Genomic DNA, 12,500 nt, shown 5'->3' on the forward strand with positions numbered 1-12,500 from the left:
TCCCATACTTTAAAAGAAGTTATAGTAATTTTACACAATACCTACACATACGTAATTGTGACAATTTTGGTATCGATGGATTATTCTCCCCCTCTAGTACACATATATGTAGAAATTATGCCAAGGAACCCCCTAAAGCCCCACGTTCTTGTCTCCGATAGCAGGGGAAGGCATGAAAGGTACCAGGGAAATTGTGGGGTAAAATACGAGGGCCAGCAGTCCCCACCCAGGAAAACAGAGAATCCTGTATGTATTCATGGCAGGAGAAAGTGTTGGACAGACTCGGCAATGGGCGCTCCCACATAGTAGTGGAATGCTGTTTCTTGCCATGAATACATGAAAGGTTCTTTTTTCTAGGAGGAGGCTTCAGACAGCACACCTGCATTAGACAATATAGTGAGTAATTCTGTGTATATTATTCATATTTTACCATGCAATTTCCCTGATACCTTTCATGCCCTCACCTCTTATTGGAGGCAAGATTGTCGCTAATGTGGGTGTTTCCACAGCATGATTTTGAAACATTTGGATAGAGAGGGAGAGAGATTCATTGATACGAAAATCGTCGCAATTGATGATGAATATTTACTATGTATTCCTACTCTATATGGTGTCTTTAACTGAATGAGAGTTAAAGAGAAATGGTAAATATTCAGAATACCCTCACCTGACTGATCACGGTGATAGTAGTATGGATGGTTTCCATTCACTCTCACCTACCCATCTGTATAGAAATTATGCTGTGGAAACCCCCTCAGTACCCACAATCTTGGCCTCAATAACAGGGGAGGGCAGGAATGCTACTAGGAAAATTCTGGGGTAAGATATGAATAGTATACTTGAAATTGGTCAATATATAGTCATATGTAACCCCATGGGGCCTGCTGCCTCCCAATCCTTGCCCTGTACAACAAAGAATCCACCATGTATAGGACAGACACTGCATTGAGCTCTCCCATGTGTTGATAATACACTCTCTCCTACCATAAATACATAGAGGATTCTTTGTGTTCCAAAGCAAAGGGGGCTGTGCCCCCTGCATTTGACTGTATATTGACCAATACATTCTGTATTATTTATATTTTACTGTGCAATTTCTCTGTTACCTTTCATGGTCTCCTCTGCAGTCAGGGCCAAAACTGTGGGGTTTTAAGAGGTGGGGGGGATCTATAACATAATTCCTTTAAATATGGGTAGTAAAAAGTGAGAGGATATAAGTAGTCTGTTTATCTTTGTTTTATGTTTCTTTATAACTATTATATGTTTTTCTCCATCCTTGCAGCCTTTTTCTAAGTTATAAAGTTATTTTGTAATATGGTATGCTTTTGAATTCTCTTAATATATTATCAGTTTTAATCAAATAGATTGTAATTGAGTTGAGAACTTTTGGCTAAGGCTATGTGTTTGTTAAGATGCAGATCTACTATTGCAGTAGAAATATATTGCTTTATATACTATTATATATTTGTAAACCCTATAGATATCATACCATATATTGCAGTAAATATTTCATAGCAACAAGTGTGTAAATTGCTTGATAACTTTTTTAGGTGTGAATTGTTTTCTCAAAAAAATTCAGTTGACTAAATTTGTGTTAGCTTTTTAATGTCTGAAGTAGTTTCACATAAGCTGTAGTTGATATGCAGGAAATATTACAAAGCATACTTCAGAGTGTATTAACTGTGATCTTGGCATGTTTCAGTTTACTTGAATATGATTTAAGCTACTTGATTTCTGTGATCCTGGGATGATTTAGAATTATATTGACGTTATTTTTCCCTATTGTTTCTTGTTTCTCCTGTGCCCTGATTGAAACGGTATTAAATTTTTTGTTTTTTGTATTATGATTGCAGAGAAGATCTCGGAGTAACATGGAACTAGCCCTGGATGTCGCTATATATAAAAGAGTGTCTATTTAAAACCCAGCCATCTACCTATTCCCTTATTTTATCTGACACAATTTGTGTCCCCTGATTTAACTTGATGAAATTTTACTCATTTTCTAAAGCCTGGCCTACCCTATCCCAGCCTGCTTCTTATACCCTTATGGAAGCGAATAAAAGATAAAAGAAAATTGTAGTTATCTCTGGCCATACATCTCATTTCAGGAATAGCAGTTGTTACTAAGTTTTCAGCAAAGTTTTATATATTCCTAAAATCTCATATGTTTAGTATAGACTATATAATGTAAAAGATTTATTAATGCTATTCTCGTACTCTTCTTAGAGTTTCATCTGTGCTCCTGTTGAAGATGGATTTTTCAGCTGTCCAGTTTGGGGAAGAAATGCTTGGTTAGTGAACATTTGGTATTTTGTCTTAGATTTGATATTTGTGATAGTTGTTCAACCTTTGAAGTCATAAAGAACTAGATCATTATATGCAGATGGCTAATGGAAGTATGTGTGTGACAAATGTTTGGTAAGAGAATCTATTAGATTGATATTTGCTGTAATGCAGATTCTGTTTTAGCATGCAACAATATTTTTGATAGAAAGACTTGCCATGTGCTAAGTAAACTTTTGCATATCTTGTGTTTTTCTGCTACTAATACTTTCATAAATGATGTGTGTGTGCATATACCAAGGCTAATGCAAATCCATCCAATAGGGTATGATGGGAGCAACACCTTCAGCGAAGAGGGCACAGCCTATGCAGAAATATACGGTGGGGAGGGTGGGGAAGGCTTCCCAGCTGGTGGTGAATTTGCCCATGACTCCCAAGAAGTAGAATTCATGAATGGTGGAGATTACCAGGAGAGCCAGACGGTGTTGGTGGATGGAGGCGATCGCTTTGGAGTGTCAGCTGTCACTGTGGACAGGAAGGAGGAGCTCGTCTGGATGGGTAACTCTGGGGTAAGGAGGGCAAAGTATTAAACACTCACAACAAAGAAACTCTTGGATAAAGAGAGAGAGATATAAGAAATTGAATGGATTATATAACTTTCATTCTTCCATTTATTAAAAAAAAAATAATAATCAAACGTTTACAGGGACATGTGACCTCCTATCTCAGCACAGAACTCATGAAATATACATCTTTTCAAGTTCATGCCACAGAAGAAATCCGTGATTTAAGGTCAACTGATGCAGGTGTTCTGGCCCTCACACCTACTTCACTAAACCTTTGGACCAGACAAGGAATCCCAGTTTTTTCCCATAGGTAAGCATTGTTTTGTTTATGTTTCCAAGAACCATTAGTTGTATTGAATGGGTAAGAAAGTCTTAAGAAGGTTCTTAAACCAGATAAGTAGTGATACAAGCATTGTAAAAAGTATCCAGTGATTGACAAAGGATTTTAAAATCTGACATTTAGATGTATGGGTAATTAATTAAAGTGAAATTTGTTTCCAGATCACCACAGTTAGAGAACATGCAGTGCATGCTTCAACTCGGGGGCAACTTTTCTCATCGCCTTTTACTTGGGGGTCATCAGGGCTCCATGGTGGAATATGACCTCACACGGCAAGAGCAGACTCGATGTGTAAGTTTTATGCTTTATGAGTGAACTGTAATGGAATAAGATGTAATGTGACTTATGATCGTGTAAGAGACCATTGTTCCTGCATGTGTTGATTGCCAGAATTAAAATTTTTATAGATTTGGCATCTTGTTTTATAGAGTGATTTGGGGTATTTTATTTATTCTTTCTTACACTGTATTGGTTTCATAAATTTTTAAAGGTTTAATTTCTTTTTCCTGTTATTTTTACTGTTTTATGGTATTATTCAATTTAACATAGAGGAGAGAATCAGTTACGAATTCTGCAATCGTTTTTTCTACCTTTGTGTAATTTGCAGCACCAGGTAGGAGAACAAGGTTGTGTAATCTTGCGTGATCATGCCCGTTTTGTGTGCCATGGAGACTTAACAGGCAGGATTGTTCTCCATGATCCTCGAACAATGCGACAGGAGCACTACTTCCAGGCGCACACAGGAAGCTTGTCAGACTTTGATGTCCTTGGGAACTACATTGCAACGTGTGGCTTCTCAAACAGGTTAGCTAGTTGGAGTGTTGGTGTGAGTTTTCTTTCTCTTTTATCTTTGTTTTTCTTCTTTTATTGCTTTGCCTTTCACAAGATATTGATTAGCTATGTGTAGGCATGGGGTATACCTCATTGTGATAGGCCATATGTTGAAAATCTTAGGCAAAGATAGATTTCTTTAAAAAAATTCTCTTTTTGTGAAAAAGGACCATATACATCATAGAACAATGTTTTATTGCTCTTTACTTAGCACATTATGAATTTGCAAAGGAAAACTGCACATTAATCCAAACCCAATTTGAATTTCAGCTACTCACAAATCCCTCTAAATCTCACACGAAAATAAATGACATGAGTGGAAATGATAATTGCTTAAGGTTTCACGCATGATTTCTTGCTTGCAGAATGGGACAGATGATGGGTGACCAGTTTGTTATGGTGTTTGACTTGCGGATGATGAAGTTGTCCCTGCCTCTGAGGGCACTAGTCCCTCCTTTCCTTCTCCGGTTCGTGCCTGGCCTCTCATCATGCCTGGCCGTGGTCTCGCCCCTCGGCCACTGGCAGCTCATGGATGCAGGCCAGCCTGACAATGCCATCATGAGCATGAGCTATCAGGTATGTTGGTGAGATATGTTTATATGGTTTGTGTCTTTTTGTTTGGTGAAAATATTTTTAAAAATTTTATTTTGTTCTTTTTATAAGTGGGGAATTAGATTTTTTTAAAATGATCTGTATAAGCTTTACTGAAAGCTAAACTCTCTGGGCAAAGAGAGATTGATAACAACTCAATGTCTGGTGTTAAAATTAAATTGATCAAATAATAGACCTAACTAATCATCTAGTATGTGGATCCCTGTCCCTTCACTTGGACTATGCCACCTATTGTTGCTGTCATGTTGGTAAGTGTGCAGTGTTTTTGAAATACTGGGGCTAGTAGGGAAAAAGAGAAGGTTTTGTTTTTAAGGCGTTATCAGGTGGTTGGGTGGTTGGCTCAAGAAGGATTTAGGTTCTTGCCAGATAGCAATAATGTTTACACTAGACCTCTTGGAAAGAAAAGAGTTTTTTCCATCTCTCAGAAGCCTCATTTGCTAAGATATGTAAGTTCATGTATAACCCGTGTCATTTGATTTTCTGTTTATCCTCCAATCTGATTCCTTTATCCTCATCCTTGGCTTACTAGATTGACTAGAATAAGGATGTGTGACTAATTGTTTTGACAACTAGGCTTCCAAAATAGATCTATAATGTAGTCCAACAGTATGTATGATATTGTTTTGTCCTAACTCTGGTGTAATTCTATAAATGGCTGTGTCTAATCAACAAGAAAATGAACTGATATTGTTTATATCCCTTTTGATATTTACAGATTTATCACCTGTTTTATTTTGCAATTTATGCATGTATATGCAATTTATATTATATGTTAAGAGCTTGCACATTAATCAATTACTCTATTTTGCATTTATGCTTCTACAGGTCAACTGCTCACCAGAGAGTGTCATCACAACGTTTGACGTAGCTTCTTCATCACAGGCCTTAGTGTTTGGGGATAATTTGGGGTCGTTGCATCTCTTCAGCACAGGAAATAAACCAACTTTCAATAACTTTTCACAAGTAAGAATTTTGTAATAATTTGTTTTTATTATTTTTATCTGTTATTGAATATTTTCAAAAGTGTTATGATCCATGGATGAATTATTTAAGATTCAATTGGTCAAATGATTAATTATGGATTTGCTGCAGTTTCAAGCAATGTTTTTAACTGTTATTAAGAACTGTGGCTGAAATATGTGTCTCTGTTGCTTGATTTGAGGTTACTTGATGATATTACTGTTTGTGATGTTCATGTTTGTAGAACAGTTTAATTTTCTCCCCTTTTTTCTTACTGCTTTCATGATAGATCAATTTATTTTAAAGAAAATAATCAACAAAAGTATTATGTGGTCAAGCCCTGATTACACTTAATTGTAGAAAAAAATTATAGTGTAATCCTATCATATTCCCGGCAGAAATGCGTGGATTAGAGAAGTAACCATAACTGGACAGATCTTACTTTGAAAACCAGAGCGTGTAATTCATAATTTTGTTGTTGGATTTGTATTATAATTGTATGTATTTTATGATTAGCTGTGTTTTGCAAAGACTTTTATAATGATTCAATTATTGAATTCTTATTACTTTTTGTAGGTGAGTTACAGTATCCATATTTTATAACATTTCCTGAAAGTGTTCTGTTTTGATTTGCTGATACTTTTATTTTGCCCTTTTTTCTGTTGATTTAGTTATATTTTTGCCCCATGTATGATTAATGTGATGATTTTGGAAACAATTATTCATATTGGCATGTGTGGCTAGAATTCACAACATGCAAAAAAGACCAATGAATAAGATCAAGTATGTCAAGCAAGGTTTTTGTATAGCACAAATATTTATCAAACTTTGTATGTTTTTTGTCATGCTGATATTTATGATTCTTCCACAGGAGACTATAATGCCAGATCTACCGGAACAAGTGCAGACGATGCCCCTAACAGATTCCACCTCCTCCATCGCCTCACTTCCTATGTACTACCCAACCAGCGCATTATTATCAGACTGGCCAGAACAGTATATGAGGGCACGGTACAGGTAAGAGAGTGGTTGTGGTACTGAATGCTATTATCTTCCTCCTCATGTTGTTGTTCTTCTTCTTTCTTCTCTCTTCATTGCTTCTTTTTCTTCTTCTTTCTTCTCTCCTTTCTGTTTCTTTTTCTTCTTTTTCTTTCTTCTCTCCTTTCTGCTTCTTTTCCTTCTTTCTACTCCTTTCTGCTTGTTTATCTTTTTCTTCTTCTTTCTTCTTTCTTCTTTTCTTTCTTTTTTCTTCTTTCTATCTTTTTCTTTTTTCTCCTTCCTTCTTCTGTTTCTCTCTTCTTTTTTTCTTCCTCTTCTTTCTTCTTTCTTCTTCATGTTCTTGTTCTTTTTTCTGTTTTATTCCTTTTCTTCTTGTACTTCCACTTCTTCATCATCACCTCTATCATGTTGAATTTGTCTTTTAAATATAATGAATAAGCTTTTATCCTATTTGTTAGTGTTGATTGTTAAACCCAGGGATATATTTCAAAGTAATTAATTACGAACTTGTTGCAAATGGCTTCTTTTACAAAGTAGTGCATTGTTAATATTCCATTGGTAAAGTAAATGTGACATTGTAAGGTGTATCTCTCTCTCTCTCTCTCATTCTTTCACTTTCTCATTTTATCTCTCTCTTTCTTTTTTATTTTATAGCAAAGATTAGTATTTGAATATTTGTTGTTTATTTACTTATGATTAATTATTGATTTTTTGAAGGATAGTTTATGAATGTTGAGAAATAGTATCTGTTTTTTGTTTTCTATGTCGTGGAAAGATTTGCTGTTGAAATAACATATTCTTGAGAGTTGTAAACAGTAGCATTTTTTCATTTGCATTCTGTTGTCATCTGGATAAAGCAAATCAAGTGACAAATATGGACATTGGAAAATGTAAAAAAAAATGCTTATGCAGAAAAAAGAGAAAATAACATTACAAAGGGGAGGCATGGAGTCTTGTCACCACATACGAGTGTTTGTGTGCCACACACCCATCAGAGTGGCTGCTCAAATAAGCCTTATGACCATATTTTGTGCCATGTGATAGCAGTGAAGAGTCCAGATCCAGTTGGTTAATAAATATAATTTGTTTTCTGATACGTAATTTTTTATCAACAGGCCAACCCCTCCTGTTGATCCATCTATCTTGGCAAGCATGAAGATTGTAGGTTCCATCGGCTATGCACCTAATTTGCACAACAGGAAAAGGAACCAGGTGAGTAAATAGAGGGTGCTTGTTGATACTGTTGTCTTCAAAGATCCAGTACACATTTAATTTTGTATAACCATTTAATTCAAGGAAGAGGAAAGAGTTCTACATTGGAAAATTAAGATGTGAACTGTGTTGTTGTGAAGTGCCAGAATGATATATTATATCCTAGTACATTTTGTAGTTGTATTGAATGTTGGATAAAGAAAATTTTGGTATTCAGGAACTCAGTCTTACAGTTAAGATTATGGACTATTCCCAGATATGTATATATTGAGTCATGCACTTGTACTGTAGACTATTGTTTCTCTTGATATTTGTGCTGTTACACAGACTACAGTAATATATTGCCTTGATATATCATCAATATATTGTTTTACTTGATATTTGTAATTACAAAAACTACATTGATCTATTGTTTCTCCTGATATTTGTTCTGTTATACAATCTACATTAATGTATTTCTCTTGATATAATTGCTGTTACACAAACTTCATTATTTTATGATATTCCAAGCCACAGTGCTATCCTTTCTTCACCCAAATAACAAATTTTAGGCATTAGCTTTACCAATACAATATCTAGTCATTCTCCTGAGTGTGAACTTTGAATCCAAACAAGATCATAGTCTCAAAGGGGAAATAAGAAGCACATTCATGACCTTCCTTAGTAAGTGGGTCAAGGAATGCTTCAGATTGAATTTGTCTTGACAAATCATTGCAGATCTGGTTATTAACCCTTCAGTTTCAGATAGCCAGTATATGTCATTCACTGTCATCTTGGGTATGTGTATCGGATCAGTCTACAACCTTTATATCATACTGCCTTTGCATTATGCTATGACAGTTGGATACTTTTATGGGACATTAAACTTTAGAATAGCATCAAGGCTTCATTATTTCAGACAAGATCTATACTGATGCATATACGGCTTGAAAACACATGTCCTGTTGCCCACATGTGGCAAGTACCACCATGTTCATATTTGGCCCCGTAGTTTAGGCCTTTTTATTTTAGACAGCCTGGGGGATTGTATCAAGAAACAGGAAATCTAGATGTCTCCATTGCTTCTTACTGATTTGTGTGGTTTCGAGTTTGTGAGTTAGGTACATTCAAGGAGTATAGTTATATTTTGTAGCTTGTAGTAGATAAGGTAGTAGTTCTTTAATCAGTGGCTATTCCAAACTATTATTGGAAGACTTGTTTAAGGAAAAAGTTCTTGATGTTTTATCTCATTGTTCATAGGTGCCTTACAAGTTCAGCAGAAACAAAGGACCAAAATCAAACTCCAATGAGAATTCAACAGGCAAGAATGAAGACGGCATAGCAGTGCATGTCCCCTGGAGATATCGCAAAATGGAGATAAAATACAGCAAGTTGGGGATGGATGACTTTGACTATGACCAGTACAATCGCACAAGTTTTTCGGGACTGGATATGTCTCTTCCAAACTCTTACTGCAATCCAATGCTTCAGGTTTGTTTTCATTATTGTATGATTGAATAATTCTTTATCCGCTTTTAGGAAGGAAGATATAAGTGATGTAATATAGCTCTCTTAAGTTGTTTGCTTTGAGGGTTTTTTGGTATATTTACTTTTTCTTCTTGTTTTTGTTCTTGTCATTTTTGTCTATTTCTTGTTTTTTTATGACAAAAATAATTTCAGTATGGAAAAATGTAATTGTTATTTTTTTATGAATCAGATAGTATCTTTACTATCTGCTATTACCATAACCATGAGAAGACAGTTATAATTTGATTCTTGAAAATCTTATCATATATTCATCATTGTTTGCTACTGTTATATTTTTTATATCAATAGAAATATACTTCCAGAATGTCAGGTTTACATAGTGAGTAAAAGGAAACTCCCCACAGAGGGAAAAATTGATGTGTCTAGAACCATGAAAACTAAAAGAGCTATTTGCAATTGCAGATGTTTTACTACGTTGCCCCTCTTCGAGCTCTCATGATGTCCCACTTGTGCGAGCGAGAGTTCTGCTTGGTGTGTGAACTGGGCTTCCTGTTTCACATGCTGGATGTCAGCATGGGCCAGGGGATACCTTGCCATGCATCTAACTTCCTCAGAGCATTTAGAACAATACCTGAAGCGTCAGCCATGAGTCTCACACTCTCTGATCAGGATAACAGAGCAAAGATTAACTTTGCTCTGAAGATTCAGGTAGGTTTTGTGTGTTACTGTTGCTCTTTTGAACTTCATTTTTGACTTCTCTGCAGAGAACAGTTTCAGGGATATGACGTAAGGTTCATGTCATGGTTGACTTGATCATGGTTCCAAGTGATGTGTTATTCATGCCATGAACGTCTCGGGATAGGCTCTGGGCGGCAGGTCATTCATGCCATGTAATGATGATGCTTGCATTGCATTTTGTATTGCTATTTATAAGGAAACCACATGCCCTAGGGCATTGCCTGAAGGAGAAAAGGATGTGTAATGCTCTGATTGGCTATTGTTTTATATAAAGGGTGAATTTTAGCACATGAATCATTTGCCTGCTATGCTTGAAAGATGTCACACACCAAAACATGGCACTCTTTTGCTGCAGATGTGAACCAGTAAGTAACATTCACTCTTGTTATGAGATCTGTCTCTTTGTGTCAACTACTCGCATTGTCTTTTGGTGCTTTGCCAGTATGACTATCTTGAAGTATGATACACAAAAGGGAAGTACTGAAGCTGTGATGGCAGCAGCCTTGTATATTACAGCATACAATCTTGTATTTCGCAAAATAAAACCACTTTCAATCTTGTACATAGTGTAACAACTTATTTATTGAAATGGATTCTAATGTACATAAACAGGCTACTACAGGTTTGATCTAGCAACTAAAATGCATATTACCCATCTGTGAATATGTAAAACAATAAATTCATCTTCAGCATACAAGTGATATTAATTAGTGTTACAAACTGGCTGCATCTGAAAAAGCCCCGAGAGGCAAGTCCAGTCAGCCACATATAGTAACCGTTACAGAAGCCAAGTGAACCCTATATTCTCCTGAAGGCAATGGTTTAAGTAGAGGTAGAATATTTGTATTTTTAGTTTGCAATATTTTCATAGTGTTTGTGATAATTAGAAGAAAAGCCTGCCGTAAGAAGCCAGAATAAGTTTAATCATACATAGAATCAAAAAGGGAGATTGAAAGTCCACTTATGCTTCAAAAGTGTGAGCAGAAACATGTATTGCATTTAGGTTTTAGAATATGTGGTGTAAAAAGCAACATTGGGAATTAAGTAAGTTAAGTTGATTTTGTAGTGAATAGTACCTGTAATAAAAGTAAAAGTGATTTATAAGAAGATATACAAAGATCAAACATTATGTGATGTTTGATAAATACCCATAAGATGGACACAGAGTTGAAAAGATTCGTCAGATGTGGCAGTCTTCCTTTTTTTCATCTTTTTCTGGCTTCATGTTCTCAGTCAGTGGCAGTATGAAATGTGTAAAAATTATCCATATATTTAAAAACTCTTGTCTGAAATGTAGAAATTATTGGATGTCTTTTTTGAGCTGCATTATCATGAAGATTATCCACAGCAGTTAATTCAAATGCTTATGAACCAATGAAAATATAATTGATGAAAATTTGGTAACAGAGTTAGTAATTTCAAAAGAGTTATATGTTAAATAAGCAACTTTTATGTGACTACAAATGAATTTATATCACTTTTTTGTTTTACAGCTTAATTGTCATTTAATTATTTTTACCCCTGAATTTCAGTTTTGTAATGAAAGTAACATTTTCATCGCATTTATATAGCTACGAAACAGCATTATATTTCATGCTCTTACATTGCTTTACAGAGTTGGAATAGGTTTGTACTACAACAGTTGCACACCGAAACACTCGAAGAAAGAGTACCTGCAGAAGGTCGACCGCCACCTGTGCCAGATACCCCACAAGAAGCACTTACCGAAGATACACAGGCCGGCCAACCCGCTGAGGTGCCAGTACCGGAAGAGAAAGCCGTTGGTAAGTCCAAGATGACATGTTTCCAAGTGTGCAAGATTGGAGATGTACAGTTTTTGCAAAAGATGTTTGTGAGTAAATTGTGGAATAGAAAGTATTTAATTTACTCTTACCTCCTCCTTCTTCTTTTCTTTTCTTTTTTTTCTTTTTCTTTTTTTTTCTTTCTCATATGGAATCTTTCCAAAATTATGAGGTTAGAGTCAGCACGTGGAGAATGGTTGAAAATGAATCCTAATATAAGAAATGTTCATTTACTCTTTTTATCCTTCATTTTTGGCTTCTCTGTTTTTATCTGCCTCTGTTATTTTTTTCTCTTTCTTTCCTTCTTTTATTCTTTTTGCTCTTCATCCCTTCTTTTTTCTTTTTTTCACCTTTCTTGCTTTTCTTTTTATTCTTATTTCTTCCTCATTCTCATTCTCCTCTCCTAATTCTTCTTTTCCTGCTTGTCCTCCTACTCATGCTCATCATCTTATCCTCCTCCTCCTTTTCATCCACATCCTCTTCTTTCTTCTCAATCTCATTCTTCTTTTTCTTCTTTTTGAATTCTTCATTTCTTTTCCTTCCTCCCTCTTTTGTTTTTAGAAATTCCCAAGTTTCAAGTAGGAGCTGAATAAGTCAAAGAAGTCTCAAAATGAAGGCCAGAAAAGATATTTTTCTTTCCTTCTGTCTATTTTATCCTTTTTTCTTTCTCTTTTTCTCCTTCTTCCTCTC

General features: G+C 35.4%; 1 protein-coding gene across 2 annotated transcripts in view; it reads left to right on the plus strand.

Annotated features, from left to right (window-relative positions):
• Positions 1-12,500, plus strand: part of PAN2 (PAN2-PAN3 deadenylation complex catalytic subunit PAN2) — a 41,336-nt gene that overhangs the window by 578 nt on the left and 28,258 nt on the right. The window contains exons 1-13 of one of the 2 annotated variants that reach the window (XM_070131056.1): positions 380-396; positions 2,227-2,291; positions 2,608-2,852; positions 2,990-3,159; positions 3,351-3,480; positions 3,797-3,993; positions 4,386-4,596; positions 5,458-5,595; positions 6,464-6,609; positions 7,707-7,803; positions 9,043-9,273; positions 9,733-9,978; positions 11,624-11,792. In XM_070131056.1, the coding sequence (XP_069987157.1) occupies positions 2,252-2,291; positions 2,608-2,852; positions 2,990-3,159; positions 3,351-3,480; positions 3,797-3,993; positions 4,386-4,596; positions 5,458-5,595; positions 6,464-6,609; positions 7,707-7,803; positions 9,043-9,273; positions 9,733-9,978; positions 11,624-11,792 (2,020 nt within the window). In that variant the 5' untranslated portion in view covers positions 380-396; positions 2,227-2,251. Of the gene's footprint in view, positions 1-379; positions 397-2,226; positions 2,292-2,607; positions 2,853-2,989; positions 3,160-3,350; positions 3,481-3,796; positions 3,994-4,385; positions 4,597-5,457; positions 5,596-6,463; positions 6,610-7,706; positions 7,804-9,042; positions 9,274-9,732; positions 9,979-11,623; positions 11,793-12,500 lie in introns of those variants that run through there. The other variant, XM_070131055.1, reaches the window with a different exon arrangement.

Source organism: Penaeus vannamei, chromosome 16, assembly GCF_042767895.1.
Source record: "Penaeus vannamei isolate JL-2024 chromosome 16, ASM4276789v1, whole genome shotgun sequence".
Taxonomy (NCBI): Eukaryota; Metazoa; Arthropoda; class Malacostraca; order Decapoda; family Penaeidae; genus Penaeus; species Penaeus vannamei.